The 27,315-nt window shown below is 43.6% G+C and overlaps 1 protein-coding gene across 1 annotated transcript in view; it reads right to left on the bottom strand.

The window, feature by feature from the left end:
* The window catches only part of LOC118357851 (hemicentin-1-like), a 78,820-nt gene that overhangs the window by 17,071 nt on the left and 34,434 nt on the right, over positions 1-27,315 (bottom strand). The window contains exons 23-56 of the mRNA XM_035735166.2: positions 25,810-25,937; positions 25,428-25,679; positions 22,528-22,611; positions 14,785-14,976; positions 13,766-13,896; positions 12,676-12,823; positions 12,286-12,412; positions 12,022-12,179; positions 11,588-11,866; positions 11,325-11,467; positions 11,065-11,215; positions 10,705-10,938; positions 10,477-10,590; positions 10,158-10,345; positions 9,746-9,842; positions 9,429-9,590; positions 9,184-9,297; positions 8,875-9,071; positions 8,641-8,722; positions 8,390-8,521; positions 8,102-8,245; positions 7,786-7,945; positions 7,563-7,687; positions 7,261-7,444; positions 7,045-7,142; positions 4,245-4,514; positions 3,903-4,096; positions 3,719-3,800; positions 3,484-3,620; positions 3,231-3,372; positions 817-961; positions 589-716; positions 241-397; positions 9-130 (exon numbers count right to left, since the gene is read on the bottom strand). Coding sequence (XP_035591059.1) covers positions 9-130; positions 241-397; positions 589-716; positions 817-961; positions 3,231-3,372; positions 3,484-3,620; positions 3,719-3,800; positions 3,903-4,096; positions 4,245-4,514; positions 7,045-7,142; positions 7,261-7,444; positions 7,563-7,687; positions 7,786-7,945; positions 8,102-8,245; positions 8,390-8,521; positions 8,641-8,722; positions 8,875-9,071; positions 9,184-9,297; positions 9,429-9,590; positions 9,746-9,842; positions 10,158-10,345; positions 10,477-10,590; positions 10,705-10,938; positions 11,065-11,215; positions 11,325-11,467; positions 11,588-11,866; positions 12,022-12,179; positions 12,286-12,412; positions 12,676-12,823; positions 13,766-13,896; positions 14,785-14,976; positions 22,528-22,611; positions 25,428-25,679; positions 25,810-25,937 — 5,201 coding nt within the window. The remainder of the gene's footprint in view (positions 1-8; positions 131-240; positions 398-588; positions 717-816; positions 962-3,230; positions 3,373-3,483; positions 3,621-3,718; positions 3,801-3,902; positions 4,097-4,244; positions 4,515-7,044; positions 7,143-7,260; positions 7,445-7,562; positions 7,688-7,785; positions 7,946-8,101; positions 8,246-8,389; positions 8,522-8,640; positions 8,723-8,874; positions 9,072-9,183; positions 9,298-9,428; positions 9,591-9,745; positions 9,843-10,157; positions 10,346-10,476; positions 10,591-10,704; positions 10,939-11,064; positions 11,216-11,324; positions 11,468-11,587; positions 11,867-12,021; positions 12,180-12,285; positions 12,413-12,675; positions 12,824-13,765; positions 13,897-14,784; positions 14,977-22,527; positions 22,612-25,427; positions 25,680-25,809; positions 25,938-27,315) is intronic.

Below are 27,315 nucleotides of genomic sequence, written 5' to 3'. Positions count from 1 at the left end.
AACAATACCTTGTAGGATGACCTCAATGACCTGGCGCTCCTCTCCAACCTCATTGGCTGCTGTGCATTCAAAGTATCCCTCATCCTGATTGGATGGAGAGGAAATTGTCAGAGATCCAGAGGAGAGTAACCTTAAAAAAAAGTTTTAAAAAGTCAAAGGCAATACTTCAGAATGAATCCATTTGGATTTATGTCCATTGTGTTATAATTCACACAGGAGAGATCATTCTGCTTAATTTACATGTATGTGCCAGGCTGCTGGTTGGGGTCTAGTGGAGTGCCGTTCCTCTTCCAGGTGACTTTAGGGGCTGGTATACCTGTAGTCTCACAGCTCAGTACGGCTCTCACCCCTGTGGTCACCGTCACATTGAAAGGACCAGGGCTGATCGAGGGACCCACTACAGGGACACAACATGGAGTCATAAGGAATGATATACAGATATGTATGGCATACAAACACATTTGACTGTAAGGCGCTGACTGTAATGCAGTGGCTGAAAATCACTCTGGATAATGTCTAAATGTTCATGTAAAAACGTAAATGTACCGTGTTATGGTGTGATTCTGTAATTCTCTGAGTTGTATTTACCTAACACACGTAAGTCCATCCCACTATGATCTGATCCGGCCTGATTGGACACGGTGCAGTAGTAGCGGCCAGAGTCACTTAGCTGAACAGCCTTTACACGCAGAGAGCCTTCAGACAGCATGGTGTACCTGGGACACACGCAATCAATCAGCGAACTGGCCTATCTACCCATCTGTATAAAGACAGTATCCCGACAACCTCTATAGCCTAAGTTAAGTAAGCCCTTACTTGTTATTGTCAGGATCTATAGGGATGCCATTTTTCCTCCACATGACCCTAGGTGAGGTTTCCCCCTCTACTTCACAGGGCAGGACTGCATCCTGCCTGATATGTGCAGTGACCTCAGAGCTGCTCTCTCTGATGACTGGTGGCACTGAGGGAAAAAAGAAAAGAAAACACACGTTCAAATGGATTAAGGTTTAATCGGATGAGTCCAAATTTGAGATTTTTGGTTCCAAACGGCATGTCTTTGTGACGGAGTATCTCTGCATGTGTGGTTCCCACCCTGAAGCATGGAGGAGGAGGTGTGACAGTGTGAGGGTGCTTTGCTGGCAACACTGTCTGTGATTTATTTAGAATTCAAGGCACACTTAACCAGCAAGGCAACCACAGCATTCTGCAGCGATACGCCATCCCAACCCATTTGGTTTGCGCTTAGTGGGACTATCATTTGTTTTTCGAGAGGACATTGACCCAACACACCTCCATGCTGTGTAAGGGCTATTTGACCAAAAAAGAGAGTGATGGAGAGCTGCATCAGATGACCTGGCCTCCACAATTGAGATGGTTTGGGATGATTTGGACCGCAGAGTGAAAGAAAAGCAGCCAACAAGTGCTCAACATATGTGGGAACTCCTTCAAGACTGTTGGAAAAGCATTCCAGGCGAAGCTGGTTGAGAGAATGCCAAGAGTGAGCTTGTGTGGCCTACCACGTCGCGGTTGAATCATTGTTGCTCCAAGACATTTTTACTTCACAGTAACAGCACTTACAGTTGATTGGGGCAGCTCTAGCAGGGCAAAAAATAGTTGGAATTGGAAACTGATTGGTTGAAAAGTGGCATCCTATGATGGTGCCACTTTAAAAGTCACTGAGCTCTTCAGTAAGACCATTCTACTGCCAATGTTTGTCTACGGAGATTGCATACACTGTATACACACATATCTATATATATTAATTATACTGAACAAAAATATAATATAATATGAGCTGAAATAAAAGATCCCAGAAATGTTCTATATGCACAAAAAAAAGCTTATTTCTCTCAAATTTTGTACAGAAATTTGTTTACATCCCTGTTAGTGAGCATTTCTTCATTGCCAAGATAATCCATCCACCTGACAGGTGTGGCATATCAAGAAGATGATTAAACAGCATGATCATTACACAGGTGCACCTTGTGCTGGGGACAATAAAAGGCCATTCTAAAAGGTGCACTTTTGTCACACAACACAATGCCACAGATGTGTCAAGGTTTGAGAGAGCGTGCAATTGGCATGCTGACAGAGAATTTCATTTTCATTACTCTACCATAAGCCGTATGTCCATCCGGCCTCACAACCACAGACCACGTGTAAGGTTTGCTGATGTCAACGTTGTGAACAGAGTGCCCCATGGTGCTGGTGGGGTTATGGTATGGGCAGGCATAAGCTACGAACAATGAACACATTTGCATTTTATCGATGGCAATTTAAATGCGCAGAGATACCGTGAAGAGGTCCTGAGGCCCATTGTTGTGCCATTCATCCGACACCATCCCCTCATGTTACAGCATGGTCCCATGTCGCAAGGATCTGTACACAATTTATGAAAGCTGAAAATGTCCCAGTTCCTTCCATAGCCTGCAAACTCACCAAACATGTCACCCATTGAGCATTTTTGGGATGCTCTGGATCGACATGTAAAACAGTGTGTTCCAGTTCCCGCCAATATCCAGCAACTTCACACAGCCATTGAAATGAAGTGGGACAACATTCCACAGGCCACAATCAACATCCTGGAGATATGTCACACTGCATGAGGCAAATAGTGATCACACCAGATACAGACTGGTTTTCTGATACATGCCCCTAAACATTTTTTTAAGTATCTGTCCCCAGTCATGTGAAATCCATAGATTAGGGCCTAATGAATTGTTCTAAATTGACTGATTTCCCTATGAACTGTAACTCAGTAAAATCCTTGAATTGTTGTATGTTGCGTATATATTTTTGTTCAATGTTGTCAGAAGGTGAGTGTAGCTGGTGCATGAAGTCAGGCGCAGGAGAGCAATGTACTTTACTCAAAAAATAAAGGCACAAGGTAAACAAATACACTTGACCAAAATACCAACGGTAAATATAATGCACGGGTGAACACAGCACCTGTCGAAAAACCAGCCATCATAAACCGAACTGAACATAGAAATAATCACGCACTACAAACATGGGGAAAACAGAGAGTTAAATAAATGAACGAGTAATTGGATAATGAAAACCAGGTGTGTAGAAAATAATGACAAAACCAATAGAAAAGGAAAGTTGGTCCCCGAACGTCGCCCGTACAACGAGTGTGACCGACCTCGGCGGAAGTCATGACAAATGTAAATTAAATTCACTGAATGCATGATCCCAATCCTGTTTAACTCATCATCTCATCAACTCACAGAGGATCTCCACAGTGAAGAAAAGGCTGGTGCTTCCGGCCATGTTGGTGACCACACAGCTGTACTGGCCACTGTCCTGAGGCCTAACATTCTGGATCTCCAGGTACTGACCCCCGGCAAGCCTCTGGATGCGACCCCCCAGCTGGAACCAGGAGAGAAAGGGAGAGATAGGGAGACAGAGAGAGAGACAGAATCAATAAGATGATATAACACCATGTATTGTGATTCCTACCACCCTGACGTCCAGTCTGACCTGTAGTCTCACGTCGTCCTTGTACCATTCTATATCAGGTGCAGGGTCAAGGTCAGCCTGGCACTCCATAGTCAGGTGTCCTTTGGCTGGGACTGACAACAATCTGACATCATCAAAGCCAAGAAGAGTTGGCGGAACTGGAACAGGGAGACACAACCGTTGATAATCAGAATCAGAAGTACCTTATCATCTTTTGGCAGGACCAACAAGTATGGCTAGTAAACGCATGTGTGACCTTGAACCCGGACCCAGTGGTTCTTTCCATCCTCGCCCGCTGGGCTGGTAGCCAGACAGGTATAAAGACCTGCATCCTCTACCTAACAACCAAGATATCACTGGTTATTATCTGGTGTTTATCATAATTCAGCAATAAGGTCTGAATGGCAACTAAATGCTGTGTCATTGGGTTTGTGACTCACCTGCACTTGGGTAATCCTAAGAAAGTGTCCATCCTCCTGCACTATCTCACTATCTCCCTGTAAGGGGTGCCCATCCTTGAGCCAGCTGAGGGTAGGAGGAGGGATGCCCTCGGCAGTACACTCCAGCTCCAGAGCAGTGTTCACAGCTACCATCAACTCTTCTGGAGAACTGGAGATGGAAATCTTTGGAGGAACTGTATCAAACAAAACGACGCCATTGTTAAAACACAAAATAAATACTAACATGACATCCCTTTCCTATTGCTTCAGTGGAGTTTTAACTTTGTATCTGTTTGTAGGTTATGTTTGGGTGAATGGAGAATGTTTGTTCTGTCTGCTCACCCAACACAGTGAGGTTGAAGCTCTTGGTGCTGCTGCCAGCCTGGTTGCTGGCAACACAGCTGTAGAGGCCTCTGTCAGAGAGCCCCACATCAGGCAGCTGCAGCCGTGTCTCCTGGCCGTCCAACAGCAGGTTACGGTGCAGGGACAGGGGCTGGCCGTCCTTCAGCCAGGTCAGGGAGGGAGGAGGGACACCCCGCGCCTCACAGGTCAGTGTCACCAAGGACCCCCGCACCACTGTGACTGACTCTACAGGCTCCACACCTGGAGGCACTGACACAGAGACATACACAGATTAGAGGTTGACCGATGTTAGGAAATTATGATTAATATGACTGAACAAATCATTTTAAATGGAACTGTAAGTAAACTTATACTCTGTTATATTATATCTGATTAACAATATGAGTTCATAAGAAGAAATTGTGTGACAGGACAAGGAGTAATAAAATGTGAAAGAACACCATTCCAACTGGGCAGGAACAAATGGGTTGTGGACTGTGTAAACACATAAGGTCGTTAGCCTATGGTTGACCTAACTGAAACTTAGCTCTGGGGTTTTTAGATAAGGCAGTGAGTGCATTCCTAGGGTTTCTGTTAATTAAAACTGTCAGTTCAGTGGTGATCGATAATGTTGAGGGGTCAAAAGTTATCTGGGAGTGTGTTAGTAAGTTAGAATGAACTTATCACCTTACTTTGTCCCAGTCGAGAGGAGGGGATTCGGTTAAGGCTGTGAAATGACGTCCTGATCTGTATATAAACTCACGCATGTGTTTAAGTGGTAGCGCGCTCCGAGAATAAATTCTATTACCTAGTATTTAAAGACTGGTCTGCATCTATTTTATGCAAACAAGAAATCTTACAAATTCTCATAAAATAGATGTAGGGCTTTCAATTGATGAAAGCACATTGGCATAATTAAATTATACTAACACCGATTAATCGGAATGGCCGATTAATTAGGGCCGATTTCAAGTTTTCATAACAATCGGAAATCGGTATTTTTGGACACCGATTTGACTTTTTTTTTTTACACCTTTATTTAACTCGGCAAGTCAGTTACGAACACATTCTTATTTTCAATGACGGCCTAGGAATGGTGGGTAAACTGCCTTGTTCAGGGGCAGAACAACACATTTTTACCTTGTCAGCTCGGGGATTCGTTTTTGCAACCTTCTGGTTACTAGTCCAATGCTCTAACCGCCTGCCTGACATTGCACTCCACGAGGAGAGACTACCTGTTATGCGAGGGCAGCAAGAAGCCAAGGTAAGTTGCTAGCTATTATTAAACTTATCATATAAAAAACAATCAATCTTAACATAATCACTAGTTAACTACACACGGTTATTGAAATTACTAGTTTATCTAGCGTGTCCTGCTTTGCATATAATCGATACGGTGCCTTTTAGTTTCTCATCGAATCACAGCCTAACATCAATGCCTTTCTTTAAAATCAATACACAAGTATATATTTTTAAACCTGGATATTAAGTTAATATTTCCTGCTAACATGAATTTCTTACAATTAGGGAAATTGTGTCACTTCTCTTGCATTCCGAGCAAGCAGTCAGGGTATATGCAGCAGTTTGGGCCGCCTGGCTCGTTGCGAACTGTGTGAAATCCATTTATTCCTAACAAAGACTGTACTTAATTTGCCAGAATTGTACATAATTATGACATAACATTGAAGGTTGTACAATGTAACAGCAATATTTAGACTTAGGGATGCCATCCGTTAGATAAAATACGGAACGGTTCCGTATTTCACTGAAATAATAAATGTATAGTTTCCGGATTCGACCATATTAATCACCAAAGGCTCGTATTTCTGTGTGTTATTATGTTATAATTAAGTCTATGATTTGATATTTGACAGAGCAGTCTGACTGAGCGATGGTAGGCAGCAGCAGGCTCATAAGCATTCATTCAAACAGCACTTTTGTGCGTTTGCCAGCAGCTCTTCGCTGTGCTTCAAGCATTGAGCTGTTTATGACTTCAAGCCTATCAACTCCAGAGTTTAGGCTGGTGTAACGGATGTGAAATGGCTAGCTAGTTTGCGGAGTGCGCGCTAATAGTGTTTCAAACGTCACTCGCTCTGAGACTTGGAGTCGTTGTTCCCCTTGTTCTGCAAGGGCCGCGGCTTTTGTGGAGTGATGGGAAATGATGCTTCGAGGATGGCTGTTGTCGTGTTCCTGGTTCGAGCCCAGGTAGGGGCAAGGAGAGGGACGGAAGCTATACTGTTACACTCGCAATACTAAAGTGCCTATAAGAACATCCAATAGTCAAAGGTATATGAAATACAAATGATATAGAGAGAAATAGTCCTATAATTCCTATAATAACTACAACCTAAAAATTCTTACCTGGGAATATTGAAGAGTCATGTTAAAAGGAACCACCAGCTTTCATATGTTCTCATGTTCTGAGCAAGGAACTGAAACCTTAACTTTCTTACATAGCACATATTGCACTTTTACTTTCTTCTCCAACACTTTGTTTTTGCATTATTTAAACCAAATTGAACGTTTAATTATTTATTTGAGGCTAAATTGCTTTTATTGATGTATTATATTGAGTTAAAATAAGTGTTCATTCAGTATTGTTGTAATTGTCATTATTACAAATCAAGAAAAAAAAATGTCTGATTAATCGGTATCGGCTTTTTTGTTCCTCCAATAATCGGTATCGTATTGGTGTTGAAAAATCATAATCGGTCGACCTCTAACACAGATATCAGTACACACAGATACAGCTCCTTCAGATCAGTAGTGTGCGCATCAACAGGAGATGCAGAGTTAGTACCTTGAACCTGTACGTCAAAGTTGAGCTCGGCGAGGCCAGCGCGACTGCGTGCCACACATGTATAGATCCCAGAGTCTGCCAGCTGCACTGGGGAAATCCTACACACACACAGGGCATATACACAGCTCCAACACACTTTCTAAAACATTATCCTTCATTAAGGCATTTTTATGAGAGAGGAACTAAACTTGACATTTGACATGTGTAGAATCTTACCTAAGTACAGCGCCTGCTGAGAGAAGGCGGGTACGGGAAGACAGAAGCAGGGGGCGTCCATTTCTCAGCCAGCTGATCTGAGGTGGAGGGTTTCCCGCTGCCTGGCACTCCAGTGTCACCACACTGTCCTGGGTGGTCTGCACCTCTCTGGGGGCGCTAGTCTCGCCCGAGATAGAGGGAGGTACTGAGGGGCATTACAAAATCATTGTTACCTAGAATCTAAAAAACTTCTGGGAAGATCAGTACCAATTAACTTAGGACATATTTTTGATCAACAGGTATATATATACAAGACAACAGACCCAGTACAAAGAGGGTGTAGATCTTGTTCTCCTGACCAGCAGGGCTGACAGCCAGACAGGTGTACATCCCAGAGTCCTCAGGCCTGAGCCTTAGCAGGGTTAGAGTGCTCCCATCAGGGGCTATGCTGTAATTCAGGAGACAAATGTATCAGTGATTACTAAGAGCACAACACTGGTACACAGACCTAGGCTGGAGTCTGCACTGTAAGCAACACGGACTCACTCTATTTTTTGGGGGTCTGAATCTTCCAGAGTGGCGCCGTTCTTCAGCCAGCTGAGGTGGGGTGCAGGTGTCCCTGTCACTCTGCACTCCAGAGTCAGATCATCGCCCACTGGGGCACTCAGTTCAGACGAGTGGCCAGAGTCCAGGATCGTGGGCGACACTGAAACAAAAGGTCAGCAATATGACTCACAGCACTGACTCAAAGTGGAACAGAGGCCATGCAGAAGGTTGTGATTCTCTTACAAAATGTGATTCTCTTGGGTTTAATCTAATTTTCAAAGGTTGGAGATTGTGTAGTGGATAGCCTGTAGCCTACCTTGCACTGTGAGAGTGTAATCCTTCTGAGTCTGTCCCTCCCTGTTCTTGGCCACACAGGTGTAGGTCCCAGCGTGAGAGAGGGTGAGAGGACCCAGCTCCAGTCTGTTGCCTCGTACCGACCACTGCCACTGCAGACTGCTCTCTGGGCAGGAAGAAAACACACCGAGGTCAGCCTAAACCAGTAGCTGGAGGTCTCATTCATTCAATAGCATTAATACAAGTATCAAAATGTGATCTTGTCAAAACTGAATTTTCACAGTTCATTTATGAAACTTCACCCTCTTACCAATAGGGGTGCCATCCTTCAGCCAGGTGATGCTAGGTACTGGGACCCCTGTAGCTTCACACAACAAGGTGACATGGGAGCCCAGGTTTTGAGTGAGAGACTCATGAAGAGGCCCATCCAGGACAGGGGGAACTGAGGAGAGGAACATCATAGAGAGAATGAGATTCATTATACTGTGACATCTGATATGCCAGTATTACCACATGTAAGAAACATATCTAATTGGAGGGAACATGGGAGGCAAGTCTCACCATGGACAGTCAAGCGGAAGGTCCTGTCCACCTGTCCAGCCACATTGGACACCTTGCAGGTGTAGATTCCACCATCAGCCATCTATGGACCATGAACCATAGATAGTGTGAAACAGAACAACAGTGTTTCACCTTGATACTTAAAACAGGGTTAATCTCATGCCCTCAGTTATCAGTGCTAATGCTTGAGACAGTTAGAGTTGCACAAACTGAAGGTGATGACAGTGTGTTTACCTGCACTCCCATGATCTCCAGTGTCTGCTGGTCCACCTTCAGTCCATTCCCAGCTGCCAGCTGTAGCCCGTTCCTGTACCATGTAACCTCAGGCTCTGGGATCCCCCGAGCCTCACAGCGCAGAGTGACAGACGAGCCCATCTGAGGGGTCACGAACTCTGACTCAGAGTCAAGGCGGGGCCTCAACGTGGGCAGGACTGTAAACCACAGCAGGAATAAAATAGTAACTGTAAATCCTAATCCAGATATTGTAGCAGGTGAAGTGTGACACTGATGAGGGCAGCACAATACTGGCGTAGTGTTTCTCACCATAAACACTGAGTAGGATGCTCTTCTGGTCCTGGCCTGCTGAGTTGGTGGCAGTGCACACGTACTGTCCTGCATCCTCTAGTCTGGCCCGGGGCAGCTGCAGCATCTGACCTCCTACAGTACAGACAATACATAGATTACAATGCATAGTTTATGTACAGTGATTTCATCAGACATTTGAGTACACTGGGAGTTATGAAGCGTGCTACGGGCTCTGGGCAATGTGTTTAGGAGCTAGCTCTGACCTGGCAGGATGTGGATTCCCATGCTGAACTGGAGGATCTGTCCATCTCTGGTCCATGTGATCTCTGGAGGAGGGTACGCCTGGACGTCACACAGCAGGGACACCATGTGTCCCTGGATCACACTCACCTCCTCCTCCCTGCCAGCCACCATCCTTGGGGGAACTGGAGAGGAACAGGAATCAACTATCACATGTCACATACATTCACAATAACACACACAGATTCACAGGAAACCAGAAAGTACCCCTGTCCTTCCTGTGTGAATTGAAAGAATCCTCTCAATGTGGTATTTTAATTACATTTATATTCCATCTGACCTTGCACTGTTAGACTGAAGAGCTTTTCCACTGCTCCAACCTTGTTTTCAGCCACACAAAGGTAACCAGCCATGTCTGATACCTGCACACTGAGGACCTGAAAGACAGTATAACATAACACTATTGACCTCCATCTCTTTACAAAAAAAACCTGTTTTGATATTTTCAAAAACTCAAAAGTGCTACAATAAAAATAAACATCAAATCAATAAAAACACACAGTACAGCACATAAAGACACAAAAGGCCACACACTATCCCGTGACAGAGGTCTCTGTATTGCATTATAATATATTAGTGACACCAGCAGAGGAGGGGGGCAGGGAGGCGTTGACATTCAACCAAGTGAAGTTCTGATACTGTGATATGCAGTGCATTGCTTTGTTCCAACCATGTCATAATGGGATTCTGACCTGTAGTTGTCTCCCGTCCTTACTGATGCTGTGGTGTTGTCCGGAGTGCAGTGGTGTGCCGTCCCTCAGCCAGGAGATTGCTGGTGCTGGATGACCCGTTACGTCACAGTGGAGAGCCACTGTGCTGTTCACTATCGCTCCTATCTCCTGCATGAACTCATCCAACTGGCCAGTTATCACTGGGGGAACTGGGCAAACAGGACGTCAACATAGAGAAACATTAGCAAATGACTCCTTGGCCTTTTCATACATTTAATAGTTGTTAGGCTATCACGGAACAATGACATAATGACAGGAAGTAGTAAGAAAGCATGCCTACCCAGCACATCCAGGTCAAAGTGCATGCGGTCCTCTCCTGCTTCGTTCACCGCCTGACATGTATATTTTCCAGCATCCTCCTGCTGGACCCGAGGGATCTGGAGCACCTGCCCACCTAGAGAACAACAACATAACACAGCATCACAGTGGAGCTGATGCTGCAGTAATGCCATACTGGTCGTTGTACCGGTTTGTTATCCTAGACCTAGAGGTTATGGACCCCTCTCACCTGGAAGCAGTACCACTCCGTCAGCAGTGGAGAGCTTGTGTCCCTCTCTATACCAGCTAAGATGGGGCGGGGGGATGGCGTTACTCTCACAGGACAAGCTGATGGGATGCCCCAGGACCACCTCTCTCTTCTCAGTTATCTCATCATCTCTGTCCCCTCCCTCCTCTTCTTCATCCTCTCCTCTCAGACCCCAGGCTGCTGCACCGTTACTCACCCGATGGAAGATGGGAGGAACTGGAGAGAGAGAGAGAAAACTAATGTTCAGTTAGTATCACAAGAGTGCTATGAGATTAGGTTGCATAGTGTGAATGAACGCCTCTTGCCAAGGGCAGACAGTGTCAATTCCATGCGTGGACACACCATGAATGGTGACATAGAAGTCTCTCTTGTCCTCTCCTGCAGTGTTGGTGACCACACAGGTGTATTGTCCCTCATGGGAGAGTATGGCATTGTCTATGTGAAGGAACTGACCACTCTCACGAATACCAGTGTGGGAGTTCCTAGTCAACAACTAGAAACAGAAGGTACAACACCATCACATTTTCATATTAGCAGAAATATACATCTATTGCGCTAAATTAAATTATGTGAAATAGCTAGACAGACAGAAACAAACCAACCAGACCATCTTTGAACCACTGGGTCTTGGGTTCAGGAAAGCCTTTAGCCAGACAGGACAGGGTTAATGAGCCATTGATACGCACTTTCTCATCTCGGCCGCCAAAACTCAGAGATGTAGAGTTGCCTTCAATCTGGGGTGGAACTGATCAAATGAAACAGACATTCAAAATCCTCTCCTGCATTTACATTTCATTTTGTTGATGTTAGACTACATTTTATTCTGTACACTAGAATCAACCCTCTCCCTGTCTGGTTCACTTACCAAGCACGCTGAGTGAGTAGTGTTTGAGAGTGGTGCCTGCAGGGTTTGAGGCTCGGCAGGTGTAGATACCAGCACTGTCTCCATGTGCTGTCCCCAGCCGCAGCGCCTGCCCACCCCGGGTGTAGGTGAGCTGGGCACTGGACACAATGGGCTGGTTGTCCTTCAGCCAGGTGATACTGGGCATGGGAGAACCTTCTACATCACAAGGCAGAACGGTGGGGAAACCCAACACCACAGACACCTCTGAGGTCTCACTGGGGCCCCTGATGGTGGGGGGAGCTAGAGAAACAGGGGGAGGGAGGGGAGAGTGAGGATAGAGAAAGTAAATCTGCTTCATTGACAAACATTGATAAACATAGAGTTTTAATGTGATTTTTGAAAGTTTGCGTTGTATGTGTGAGTTCATTGAGAAGGAGACATGAGAGAAGGGATACCTAGCACTATGAGTCTGAACTGGCGCATCTGTGTCCCAGCGCTGTTACTGGCCAGACACTGGTACAAGCCCTGGTCCCTCAGTCTGACTGTCTTCACCTTCATCACCTGGCCCTGCTCATGGAACTCCACATGGGGGTCCCCGTCCTTGGACAGCACCCTGGAGAGGAGGAATAGGGATCAATACACCAAAGCCTGATTGTGTACTGATTAATCCCCACACAAAATCTGATATCAAACTCATACAACTATAATGGAATACTCACTCTCCATCCCGGCTCCATTCTACTTTGGGGGCTGGGCGCCCACCGACCCAACACTGGACCTCCACCTCCTGTCCAGCAACCACTGACAGGTCTTGTACCCTGGACGTCCCCGAGATTACTGGTGGGGCTGACACACACACACACACACACACACACACACACACACACACACACACACACACACACACACACACACACACACACACACACACACACACACACACACACACACACACACACACACACACACACACACAATTAGGCTTAAGAAAGCATACAACTCTGCCTTGGACCTGTAATGCCTGCTTGTTTACTTTCCTTAAATTTAAAATATAAAATCAATGGGAGCGATAGGACCACAACTTGATTTGAAGCATTATGAAGGATCACCTTGTACTACAATGTTGTAGTTCCTTTGGGCCTGCCCGGCTGTGTTACTAGCTGTGCAGGTGAAGTGGCCACCATGCTCTTCCTGGACCCGGTAGATTCTCAGAAGTCTCTTCCCATTCTGAAGGTACACTCCAAGGGAGTCCACCACCTATACACATAATTAGTGCTTGTTACTGTATGATAAATATTGGACTGTGATAAACTAAATTACCACTTGGTGTCACTGTGTTGCAAGATACAAATAACATGATTGTCATTGACAGTTAGCAGTAGACGTATCCCAGCTAACAACAAACATTCCCACAACTTTAGAAAATGTTCCCTTATGAGTCTCATTAGGTCATTAACTAACATTTTCATAGGAATGTTCATGTGATGTTTCCAAGAGACCATTTCCTTAATGTCAAATAGAACTTACCAAGAACATGGTTACCATGTTCTCAGATATTAATGTTCTAGACACATTGCAAGACCATTCAAGTGTCCAGTTTTCTGTGGGTTCTGAGAATATTCCATCAAAGTCCCACCAAACATACACAGAACATGGGCCTTGATTGGCTCTGCAAAAGTAACAAGATGTGATGTGTAATGATTGTTTTTGGGCACGTGTGTAGAACATTAATATCTTACATTCTGAGAACATGGCAACCATGTTCTGTGTATTTTTGATGTAACGTTGATGGAATATTCTCCTAACCCTCAGAAAACTGGACACAGGAATGTTGTATATTCTGAGAACATTGAAACCATGTTCTATGTATGTTTGGTGGGACATTGATGGAATATTGTCCTAACATTCAGGAAACTCGACTCATGAATGTTCTTGCAATGTGCAATAAAAGACGCCTAGAACATTAATTAAAACATGCTAAAACGGTTCTCAGAAGGTTTTAGTTAACATAGATAGAATGTTCCCCTAACTCACGAAAAACTGGACACTCAAACATTAGGGGAACATTACAGGTAACATTACAACAATATTCTCTCTCCCGAGAAGTGTTAACTGAGATGGTAACATACAATATACAACCTATACATTACTTCTTAGTGTTTTTAAGAAGCTTATTTGAATGACTGGTAGGTGGCTCACATTATGTCCGTCTTTAGTCCAGGTGATTGTGGGGGAGGGGATACCAAAGGCATCACAGCCGAGAGTGAGGGGCTGCTTCAGGGTGACAGTCAGGTTCAGGGGCTGTCCATCATCCTGTATCTCGGGGGGAACTGGAGGAGTACAGGAGACAGACATCATCTGGAAGTCATAATGTTAGCTGGCTGGCTCGATAGCTAACGTGACGTGTATGATCTTATTATTTGAATCTCAGAGCCATTTGCTTTTCTAGTTATAGCCTAATGTTAGCTAGCTAACATTGAACCTGGTTGGTTAGCTACCTGCAGATTCATGCAAGGTAGTAACATCATGTGCTGGGATTATGGTTCATTGTTTACCTAGCTAGCAAGCTACATGTCTTAACAAAAGACTCCACTATGCATTTCAACAGAATGTCACTGCGACAACTGTTAATAGAATTAGCTGGTAAATTCGCTCTGGCTATCTACCCAGATTTCTCATCTGAGTGTGCCAGAGCGCAGAATAACTGACAAATGTATTAATGTTCAACATATAACCAGCTCTGCTAGGGTGAATAAAATGGTCAGTGAGCTGTTCTCTCATTTGTGTCTGGAAGTAGCTAGCAAGCTAGCCAACGTTAGCCAGGTAGCTTGGGTGCTTGACTGTTGTCGTTAGGAAAGAATGCTCGGATCAATGTTTAAAGAGGTGGGTTAGGTGAAAGCTTAAGAGGGTGTGAATGATACTGAATGGGTGTAGATAAAGAAGAACCAATAGTAGTACCAAAACATTCAAAGGCCATTTTCTCAAAAGTGAGGTTACAAGTTCATTAATTAACTTTCAAAGCATAATTACTTTCCCCTTGTTCCTCAAATGCAGTGTATAATATACCATTTTGTAGCTCTGTGTCTCTGCTTTTATCCAATGTAAAAAAACATATTTCAAATTTTGCTACATTAGACCGAATCAAGGCGGTTGGTCACATTTTATTGTGATCTGAACAGACATCAGGTCTGTATAAAGATCGAGTTTATGAGGCTCACCATTCACTTTCAGCCGTGTCTTCCGCTCAACAGAGCCTGCATCATTGCTGGCCACACACTTGAAGTCCCCGCTGTGACTGGCAGATGCAGAGCCAATCACAAGAGAGCCATCTTCTGCCACAGAGAACTCTGATTGGTCAGGGAATATCCCAAGACCGTTCTTGAACCAGCGCACCTTTGGAAAGGGTGAGCCTGCGGGTGTAGAGAGAACAGAGAGGTAGTGTGTGTAGTGTTGTAAGGAGGTCTGAGGAGGGATTTATCGATCATAACTGACAGAAGCAAAAGTTACTTCTGTCCCTGTACTCCCCCACAGGAGGGCTGAATGGGCAAGAGTCCCAGACTGGAAAAAGCAGGCCCTATATTTATCTGTTGGACAGCAGGACAGCAGGGGAAACATTGCCAAATTGTTACTGAGACTGAGAGGCCTATTGGTCCGTGGGCTAGGATACTTCAAGGCTAGAAAGCATTACACAAAAGCCAAACACAATATATTGGTACATGCCTGATTTAAAGTACTGGTGTCATGATTTACTACCAAAATCATAGGTGAGGATCTTGGGCAGTAAGAATAGTGGTTGGGCCAGTAGTTCAAAGCCTTGATGTGATGTATCGGTGACTGAAACAGATGTGTTTGGAGCTTTACAATGGGGAAAATGGCCGGGAGCAGAGAAAGGGGTCTGGGATGGAGTTAGTGGTGGAGCAGGGGACTGAATGGTGTTTGGTGGGCACACCATTACCCCATATAAGCCAGTCTGAGGTATCTCTTACATAAGAAGGACAGGACATACATACAGTTGGAAGTCGGAAGTTTACATACATTTAGGTTGGAGTCATTAAAACTCATTTTTCAACTACTCCACAAAGGTCTTGTTAACGAACAATAGTTTTGGCAAATCGGTTAGGACATTTGCATTGTGCATGACACAAATCATTTTTCCAAAAATTGTGCGAAAAGTGCAAATAAATCCCAGAACAACAGCAAAGGACCTTGTGAAGATGCTGGAGAAAACAGGTACAAAAGTATCTATATCCACAGTAAAACGAGTCCAAAATCGACATAACCTGAAAGGCCGCTCAGCAAGGAAGAAGCCACTGCTCCAAAACCACCATAAAAAAGCCTGACTACGGTTTGCAACTGCACATGGGGACAAAGATCGTAATTTTTGAAGAAATGTCCTCTGGTCTGATAGAACTGTTTGGCCATAATGACCATCGTTGTGTTTGGAGGATAAAGGGGGATGCTTGCAAGCCGAAGAACACCAAGAAGTTAAAGCTTGCTCGCAAATGGGTCTTCCAAATGGACGATGACCCCAAGCATACTTCCAAAGTAGTGGCAAAATTGTTTAAGTACAACAAAGTCAAGGTATTGGAGTGGCCATCACAAAGCCCTGACCTCAATTCCTATGGAAAATGTGTGGGCAAAACCGAAAAAGCGAGTTTGCGAGCAAGGAGGCCTACAAACCTGACTCAGGTACACCAGCTCTGTCAGGAAGAATGGGCCAAAATTCACCCAACTTATTCTGGGAATCTTGTGGAAGGCTCCCCGAAACGTTTGACCCAAGTGAAACAATTTAAAGACAATGCTACCAAATACTAATTGAATGTTTGTAAACTTCTTACCCACTGGGAATGTGATGAAAGAAATAAAAGCTGAAATAAATAATTATCTATACTATTATTCTGATAAAGTGGTGATCCTAACTGATTAAATGTCAGGAATTGTGAAAAACTGAGTTTAAATGTATTTGGCTAAGGTGTATGTAAACTTCCGACTTCAACTGTAGGTGTGTGGACATCCAGTACAGCTTTTTGCATTAAGAGCAGAGAATGAAGTAAAGCCCTGTACCATCTCTATTTACAGAACATATTCAAACACCAGAGAGAGAGGAGGCTGTACTGGAAACTAAACACATATTTCATCCCCCGTCCAAAAATACTAAACTCAGGGGACAAAGAGGAACCACAGAGAGGAACCAAAGGTAATGTTATCACCCAGTCCCACGCAGAGCACATGTTTACACTTTAGAACACTGACTCAATTATATTATCTCATTGCTGTGAGAAAATGCATACAGATGTTCTGTGTAAAAGTAAAAACATCTCATTAAAACCTGTTTCTTGTACTTATCTGCAGGGTTCACTACATTGCATTCAATTGTCTCTTCCATGTGTTTTTTAAACAAGTACTTGTCTTCCACTATTATTGGGCATTAAGTGTTCCTGTTGGTAAAGAAATAATAATTTCCTGATGTTAGAATCTCCTTTCATCTTCCCATTCAACATCCATGCAGACAGACACATTTATATGAAACAATGGGTGATGAACAAGCTATTGTTTCCTAGTTTCCTTGGCCAGGCTCCTAGTGCTGCTGCCTAGAGCTGTGACCATCTCTGCAAGGAACCCTTAACAGGTCCTACTAGTCACCCCAAACAATTCCAAACAGGTACCCAAAAGTACATAAAATAACCCCAAAGTACCCAAAACAACTACAAACAACCACAAAAAGCTCCCCAAAACATCCAACAAGTACCCAAAACAACCCCCCCAAAGTACCCAAAGCAACACAAAAGTACACAAAATATCCACAAACAGTTATCCAAAAGCAACCCAAATCCACTCAGAAACAGGGGTAACACTTCACTTGGATAGTCCATCTGTATAGTCCTATCTACAGACTATCAGTAACATTTCAAATAATTATCTACTAACCCTAACCCTAACCATAGCCCTAACCTTAACCTTAACTCTCATCCTAACCCTAAACGTAACCCTTACCCTAACCCTAGGCCTAACCCTCTTAACCCTTGCCCTAACCCTTATTCTAAACCTAACCGTAACCTTTGTAAGCAGTTGCTTAACATCAGATAGTTTGTTGATAGTATAACCATCTGTAGAGCATCTATAAATGGACTATCCGGACTATCCAAATAAAGTGTCACCCCAAAAGTAACAAAAACAACCCAAAAGTACCCAAAACAAACACAAACAACAAAAAATAACCCCAAACCACCCCAAAACAGGTAACCTAACAACCCAAAAGTCTCAGAAATAACCCCCCAAAGTACCCAAAACAACCACAAAAAAACACAAACAAGTACCCGAAAGAACCCAAAAGTACTTAAAAGAACCACAAACTGGTAGCCAAAACAACACAAAATCACCCAAATGATCAGTTCAGGTTCACGTTTCAGTTTGGTATGTGATATATTGGGTTCAGGTCAGGATTCTATATCGTCAGTATAGCAGAAATAACAAAAGCAAAGTACAGTATGACTGAAATAGTAGATATTGGCAAAAACAAGCTGCACTACATATACAAAAGTATGTGGACTACACTTCAAATGAGTGGATTCGGCTACTTCAGCCACACCCGTTGCTGACAGGTGTATAAATCCATAGACAAACATTGACAGTAGAATGGCCTTACTGAGGAGCTCAGTGACTTTCAACATGGAACCGTCAAAGGATGCCACCTTTCCAACAAGTCAGTACGTCAAATGTCTGTCCTCCATAATTCTACAGGATCGGTGTCCCGACCTTGGGACGGTTGAGCTAACATAGGCTAATGTGATTAGCATGAGGTTGTAAGAAACCCCCAAAATTCCCAGGACATAGACATATCTGATATGGCAGAAAGCTTACATTCTTGTTAATCTAACTGCACTGTCCAATTTACAGTAGCTATTACAGTGAAATAATACCATGCTATTGTTTGGGAAGAGCAATTATGAACTTGAAAATGTATGAATAAACCAATTAGACACATTTGGGCAGTCTTGAAACAACATTTTGAATGGAAATGCAATGGTTCATTGAATCAGTCTAAAACTTTGCCCATACACTGCTGTCATCTAGTGGCCAAAGTCTAAATTGTTCCTGGGCTAGAATAATTCATTATGGCCTTTCTCTTGCATTTCAAAGACGATGGTACAATAAAAACAATGTAAACGCATGTTTTTTTCTATGTATTATATTTTACCAAATCTAACATTTCCACAAACGTCAAAGTGTTTCCTTTCAAATGGTATCAAGACTATGCAAATCCTTGCTTCAGGTCCTGAGCTACAGGCAATTAGATTTGAGTATGTCATTTTAGGCAAAAATTGAAGAAAAGGGGGCTAATCCTTTAAATGATGATTTTGGAATGAGATGTTCGACGAGCAGGTGTCACACACTTTTGGTCATGTAGTGTATGAACGTGTGGATATAATTATTTGCCTACTCTGGTAAATGTGTATGTGAGTGAGTGCAGATAGGGATATTTGTGTGTGTTGTTCAGGGACAGGGTTGGGGTCAATTCAGTTTCAGTTCAGTCAATTGACCCTTCGCTAAATCAAGTCCCAGAATTTTGGGCAACCAATCACATATCTCCAATGGATAGCAACCGTCGTTGAGTCCAACACCCCGTACAAGCTCACGTTTCAAGCACATGAAAGCCAATGAGACCTATGACAAAACAGAGTTTTCATAGAAAACGTAGCTCAATTGATTAAATGTCTAAATAACAGTGAATGCACCAGGCGTACTTGCTATTGTGATTCCTGAAATGCAGAGGCTGTTGGAGTATTTTTTTCGAATCCGGAATTGACCACCAAAAATTGCTAATGCTAGCTAGCTCTCTAGCTGGTTAATATAACTTGTTTTCTCAAAATGTATGTTATCAGGATACAACTAGAGCAAACTAGTTAGGTCCATAAGTAGTTAGTAGCAGATTTGACTGCATGACATTGCATTCAGAGCCATCTAGTTGCTAGCCACACCACAAACTTAATTGTACCAGGTTCCCATTAAGCAATTTTAATGACAGTCCACCACAACATACCCGATAGTCTCCAGATTAGCAAGTGGTAGTCTGTGTTTAATTTTGTTGTGTAAAAACACAATTTGAGATCATTGTGAGGGGTTTTCTCCAGTAGTTTGAATGCTCTGTGTATTACTCTGGGTACGAAATAGATAAGGTCAGTGTGTTATCACAGGATGATAGCCTAGCTTCTTCTGAGTCGATAGAGCTATTACTTGAGCCAATAGAGCTTGCCAGCTTGTAGTCCCAAAAACCAGAAACGAGTTACATCTGGTTCGTTCAGCCATTCCTATGGGGGAAATGATGGGGGAAAATTGAGTTTTGGGATAAACTGCAAAAATAAGGTCTGAGATTAACACAGGCTTAGAAGATGTTATATGTATTGTTCTATGACAGGGTACCCCAGGGTTTTATTTCCTCCCTCAAACATTTTCTGAGTAAAAATAAATCAAAATGTGTATGCGGAATTTTTATTGTTGGGACATAAAAGTCTCTAAAAAAAACCCACCAGGAGATCAACTCAATGTGATTTTAATTTAAGAAATCTGTTCCCAAGTACTCCCACGCATAATAGAGAGACACAGCGTGATCAATGTTTGAAATTATTATATATCGGGAAAACATTATATATTTTTGGGCTTCTTGCGGTCAATTTGCAGTGTACAAATGATTTGTAATTATGTTCCGGCCCCCCCACCATCCGCTCAATCATTTGTTTTGCCATTGCTCAGAGATCATTTTTGTAAAGTTTTACATCACATTTTTTGCAATTCTATACATTTTGCAATAGGGTAGAGAGACATTTTTGCCGTTTTGAAGCTAATTTCCTGCAATCAAACACATTTTTGTCATGACGTATGCCATGTTAATATGATATCTAAGTGAGAATGACTAACAAAATCAATAGGGGCCCCCTGAAGGTCGGGGCCTCTGGGCACGTGCCCTGCGTGCCCGGTCAGTATTCGGTCATGATTACTTCAATCAACTAACTACCAATCAAAAATTGTTCGCTGACATGGCTAATTCAATGACTGTCAGTGACTGACATAACAAGGGAAAACGTCTGATACACAACCACATTTCTAAATTGTACCTGGTGTATTCTACTATTCTTACTCGCAATAGTAAGTTGAGACCACGAATGAGTTTCATTTTCGGTCGGGGACCGCTTATGTCACTTATGCCTGCAACCAGCCCTGAATATCAGTCAGTCAACTTTCTTAATTATGAAGCCTTTATGTGCTTGTTTTGATCACATACATGCTTCAAAATGCCCCCCCCCCCCAAAAAAAAACAACAACATTAATTTCCCGTAGGCAGAGTTAGTGCCTACAAAAAGACGGCATTACTATTGTTCTCTGTAGACCGCTCCGTTCATGGCAGGAGACCAGGATTGTGTCACAGTTTACAGGTAATGTCACTGATGATGTTTGAGGGACCTGGATTATCTCTAATGTGTAATCAAATGGGTCCCTGTAGCCTGTCGAGGTGAACCAGCCCAATCAAGCAAGCCATTATTGACCTGTCTGAAACATGAACCTGAATTTATACTATGGGTGGTTTAGTGTTGTTTTGGCTGCCCGTTTGTAGTTCTTTTGGATGATTTGGGGTACCTGTTTGTGGTTGTTTTAGCTGTTTTGTGTACTTTTGGGCTGTTTGGAGTTCCTGTTTGGGGTTGTTTTGCATATGTTGGAATTGTTTTGAGTACCTTTGGGATCTTTTGGGTACCTTTGGGGTGCTTTGCGGTACTTTTGGGTTGTTTTGAGTACGTGTTTATGGTTGTTTGAGGTTGTTTTGGGTACTTTTGGGTTGTTTTGTGTATGTTGTTTTTCGTGGGGTTACTTATGGGTACCTTTGGGTTCTTTTGAGTTGTTTTGGGTCGTATTGGGTACGTTTGGGTTGTCTTTGGGTTACCTGTTTGGGGTTGTTTAGGGTACTTTTGGGTTGTTTAGGGTACCTTGGGGTTCTTCTGGGTACTTTAAGGTTCTTTCAGGTTCATGTTTGGGGTTGTTTGTTTTTTGAGGGATTGTTTGGGGTTGTTTTGAGTTCTTTGGGGTGTTACCCTGTAATGGTAACAGTATAGCTGCCTGTCTAAGCTCTACAAGGAGGGCCAGTGGAGCCAGCCTACTCAGTAGAGGAGTACCCCAGATATCTCTGTCTATTATCTGCCAGCAGCAGTCTGTAATTAGGAATCCTCTCCCAGCAGGCCCCCTCGCAGAGCGGAGAGGAAAGCAGATGTGGCCCGCTGAGCCACATCTTCAGGCAGAATGATGTTCCAGCTGCTGCTATGTCCGTATTAGCCCACTCCTCACCTTCTCAAACATGCCCGTTACCATACAAACAACTCGATACTGGTGCCATGTGTATATAGCCAAGTTATCATTACTCATATTATTATATTTATATTATTCCTCTTTTTTTCACTACGCATTAGGAAGGGCCCGGCCCGTAAGTGAGTTGAGTTGAACACCTATTTAAATACCCTGTCAACAAGAAGTTCAATGGGCCCACGCATAAGAAAGAATGCCCAAACAAACACACACGCGCACTTTCTCAGCCATGCTGCGTGCTACCTCCACCTTCACCAAGATGTTAAAATAGAGACAGAAACAGTATTCAATAGAATGAAAGCACACCATTGGGATATCAGGGGTATTGAAACACACATTTGTTTCCACAGACAAATTAAGCTCTATGGAGAAAGCAGAGCAATGCCTTGAAGGTAGCTAGATAAATCCACACCTTGTCCTACATTTAATATGGAGCTAGCTCTGGGAATGATGAAAGAAAACAGTTCCATCCAAACATTACCAGAAAAAGATTCACCACATCTGTTCACTTTGGTCAGGCTGTGTAAATTGTGTATTTTTTCTGACACCAGATGTGTTTCCCTCTATAGCAAATCACCCCAGAGAACATACATAAATAAATCTTATCCTACCTTCAGCAGGGCAGGGGATGGTGACCTTGCTGTGAGACACTTTCTCCATGATGGCATCTCCAGGCTCAGCGAAGGACGGGGCCTCTGTGTAAAGGATAAAGGATATAGCATTAGGACAGCACAGGGAATAAGACAAAGGGTTTATTTAGCGTCATGGGTTATAAAGGCTACTGTAAATAATATGTGTCAAGGTTAGGTTGAGATTTCTATAAGATATAGGCTTGATTTTAGTGTTAGTGTTCAGCTAGAGTAGTATTAGGTAAGACATGAGTGCTAGGGTTAATCCTGGCGGTGGGATGAAGATGTTGTGCTACTGACCCTGACAATGTGAGTCATGTCTCCTTTGACCCCTACTCACTCATTAACCTTCAGCTTTGACTTCCTCTAATCCTTCCCTCAGCTTAAGCTGACCTCTAAGGTCAAATATCCCCTCAATCAACACCCACTAACCTACTGACCCATGCTCTTGTCAAATAGAATGGAGTTTATAGGGCTGCTTGTTTAAAGTACCTCACTCTGCTTGCTTAAGCGAGTACCACTTCCTCCAGATTCAGATCACACAAAGCTCGAACCCTGGACCTGTGCCTTGTTAGCACACGTGACCACCCTCCTAAAGCATCTTACCAGTCGGATCCAAGTAAAAAGCTAGCAATTCGCTGGAGCAAGTGGGACATTTCAGGCTGAGGAGTAAGTTGCACACATCCCCAGAGGCGTCATGCCCATAAGGGGCACAGGGTCACGTGCCCCTTCAGATTTGTCTTGTAAAAACATAAAAACATATATATTTTTTCTCTCTGTAGTACTGTACTTATAGCCACCTAGCAATTTTATGAAGTTGGCTTTAGCTATTCCAGATATGTTCCCATCTGACAACTTCACAACTAGCTGACAATAAGCAATCAAGTTAGAGTAGTTAGCTTGTCTAACTATCTTAGCTGGCATGCCTACTGTCAAGGTTGTTAGACTTTAGAAAAGCGAGCAGTAACTAAATGTACTGAATAAGACTTACATTCCTTTCAATATTTTACACAGATTTGAGCAAAGATGCAGAGAAGCATATTTCATTTCTTTAAAAAAAATAACCACCCGTCAGGAAGATGGAGACAGCTCAAGAGGAATGCTTAGATATGCAGTAAAATAAGCCTAGATCGCAGGAAAAAGTTTTTTTTTAAAAAGGTAGATTCTCACATTTACAAACCGGGGGCCTAGCCCCCCTCCAGACCATCACCCAGCCATAAAGTTATTTGTGCCCCCTCAGATTTTGGGGGTGCATGACACCCCTGCACATCCCCATGAGCTGCACTTACATTGTGACCATATGATGCTGCTTCCAGAGAAAGCACCTCCAAAGACAACTGTCCTTGTCTATTCTGTCTTTAACCATATCAGTCCCGAGAGCCCAGCAAAAATTGGCTTTTCATTTATCTGACTTTCATTTATCTGCATGTCCTGCCCTTATATTCAGCCTCACAATGAAGTGTTTTACCATTTGACATAAACAGTTGAAGTCATGAGTTTTTTTTTACAAATGTACATTTAAAAAATTAAGGCAAAGCAAAGCAAAAACCTGATAAAAATGAATGTAAGTACAAAATTGGTTTGCTCACGGGGAAATTAATATGACAACTGTCTGGAGGTTGTGTCAGCAACTAAGTGAGCTTGTTACAGCATTATGGACACTATGTCCCATAGGTGTGGACAAGAGTCTCATGACTTGGACTCGAGTCACAAACATGATGACTTGCAACTCGACTTTGACTTTTACACCAATGACTCGTGACTTGACTTGGACTTGAGCCTTTTGACTCGACCTGACTTGATACCCTCCCCAAGCCCAAATATTAAAAATGATGCTTTTTAAAAAAGTATGCAGCACATCAATTCTTCATTTAACGGATTACAGTTTGAAACAGACAGCAGCCAATCAAATTGTGCCAGCTGAGAAAAAGTTGTGCGTGGCAGTGCAGAGGAACATCGGAGTGTCTTTCTCATGGCTACCCATGTATTTCCATGTAAATATAACGTTTATTTGGAAAGTAATAAATATATAGATATTTTTAAAAGCATTCATGATTTGCGTAAATGTAATATACTAACTATTACTCTTGTTAAAAATATGAAATGGTATTATAATGCTCTCTAAACCAAATGTGACTTGTTTAGGACTCAAAACTCAAAGTTTAGGACTTGAAACTTGACTCGCGACTTGACAGTCTTGACTTGGGACTTGACTTGGGACTTGAGTGCTAAGACTTGAGACGTACTTGTGACTTGTAAAACAATGACTTGGTCCCACCTCTGCTATGTCCTGTGATTTCCCATGTAGAAGAACCCCTTACCTTCTAATGGCTCTTGTGTAGCTTGTGAACATCATAGAGCAAAACATGTGCATGTTCATCTCAGCTTTTCATAGATAGTTTGTAGCTCAAACCATTTGGACTCTACAGACGTTTTTCTAAAAAGACCCGGCCCCGGGCCCCTTCGGAATCCGCCCTTGTCACACACACACCACTCTAGCTCAGCCTCCGTTAATCACAGAGACTTGGTATCTACGGATGCAGACTAAATAGACAAATCCAATGGGACAACCCAGAAGCTCAAACTCACAATGTTAAAAAGGGGTTAGAAGTACAAGCATGCCGGCGTTACGATGGGACTCATTGGGTTAAGCTGGGACAGTGTTTCCTCAATGTAAAATGGGAAAATATCTATTTTAGGTGTACTGTTACAGTCAGTTCTGTGTGAACCTTTTTCAACACTATTGACAATGACACTATTGTGTATCAGTCTGTGGAAATTGTTTGCAGAGTGCTTGGGCTGATCTGATGAATGGATAAATAAATAGATGTACAGTATATTAGGAGAGAAAAGCTGCATCATTGATTAATCCGATTTCTCACCTAGCACCTCCAGTTTGACCTCCATGGTATCCTGTCCAGCAGTGTTCTTGGCCACACAGCTGTAGGTGCCCTGGTCAGTGAGGCTGGCCCTGTGGATTCTGAGGGCTGCAGTGTCCCTCGCCCCGGCAGGACGTCCGTTGTGGAACCAGCTGATCTCAGGTCTGGGCTCCCCCTGAACCACACACGGCAGAACCACCGTCTGGCCTATCAGCGCCTTCAGCAGGGACGGAGCTGCCTGGATCTTGGGCTTAACTGGGAAACAAGGTTTGTGTCTCATGATATCTATTAGATGCATGACATCATCTTGAACAGTGAAGTGAAACAGGCTGTCAGATCTCAAGTTCACATAGCATCTACAAAGTGAGAATCCATAACGAGATACCTTGTATGTGTAAATTGTAGTTGAGCGACACGTTGCCGGCTGGGTTTTCTGCTGAGCAGGTGTAAAGTTTACTATCAATCAGTCGGACATCGGTGATCTTGAGAGAACCAGAAGGCAGCACGGTGAACCTGGACATGGAGAGAGGTAAGAGGTCAGGCTGAGTATAACACTGTTACTCACAGTGGAGTCACACTGGAAATCCTCAACCCTGTTCACGTTTTTGTGAATATGTGTGAGTGTGTGCATGTGTGTGTGCTGTACATGCCCGTGTAGTTCTGGCTTTTATAATACCATTCACATTGCATAATAGTAACTGAACTTCTCAACTGAACTGAAATCCCCAGCAGAACTACACCCAACTGCAGAAATTGATAATATGCACAAATGTAAACAATGCTCTGAGATTTATACGTTTCTCTGCTAAGCAACTAAAATTATATCAATAACATGTTTGGAAATTATCTGGAACCACAAACAGCCCTATATTTCAACACTGCACATGTGGCTAAAACACTCTGCCCCCTTACTGCTTCAAACCCAACCAGTGGCATACATCATAGAAACTGAATGACTGGCTCAGCAGCGGTCAGTCTCTACTGAGAAGTAAAGCAGTTCTATGTCACCTTAGTAGAGAGCAGGGAGCTGAGCATAAACTGGAGACATGGACCCAACATACAGCCTCATCTGTGTATACATGCTGACACAGGCTGACTGGGACGAATTGGGCTTATCAGAGAGGTCTGAGTGCAGCTCCCTAGCCTCCCCGACTGACCCAGTGTGGGCAAGCGCTCTTCTACTCTCCAGCTGTGCTAGCTCTCTCTCTCTTTCTCTCTCGTTCTCTGTTTGCAGCGCTGGGACATGCGGTGGAGGTGGTGGAGAAGAAGAGGGCTATGGCAGCAGACACTCAGCACACCCACTGACTGAGTTATTCAAAACAATCCGTTTCTCCCTGCTCACACCGGCTGGGCCAAAGGATGGGCGGCAGATAGACTCCTGGATGGAGAGAATGCGTCTGTCCGCTCCAGTGCTGAGGGCTGAAGGGGTTGTTGGTGGAGGTGTGTTATTCTCATCAGACAGCCAGGGCTGGTAAAGAGTAAGGAGAAGACATGCTCTTTTATGGCAGAAGATCCACAGGGGAGCCAAACGTCAAACAGGCTGTACTTTTATCTCTTCTCGTCTTCTCCCCTACTTCCCGTCAGCACACCCCTCCCCCTCTCCTCCGTCCCTGTCCCCCACTCCTTCCTGGCCCCACATAAGAATCCTCCTTCCACCACTACCACAGCGTTCAACACTGTCACACAGTTCCTCCAGAGACATAGGGACTGGTCATGGCCAGTGGGTTTCACTGTCATCTCTAGTCTGTGCCCTATAGACAGACTTCACCCGACAGTGAAGCCTGTGCTGAGTGACCACAGATTCAGGGATGAGAGAGTCATGTGTAACCATAAGTTCTTCCTCAGAGAAGTTGTTCCATACGACTACACACGCGCAACACACAGCCCAGCG

The sequence above is a fragment of the Oncorhynchus keta genome, chromosome 25 (assembly GCF_023373465.1).
Source record: "Oncorhynchus keta strain PuntledgeMale-10-30-2019 chromosome 25, Oket_V2, whole genome shotgun sequence".
Lineage (NCBI taxonomy): Eukaryota > Metazoa > Chordata > Actinopteri > Salmoniformes > Salmonidae > Oncorhynchus > Oncorhynchus keta.
This window is presented reverse-complemented; position numbering and strand designations above follow the sequence as displayed.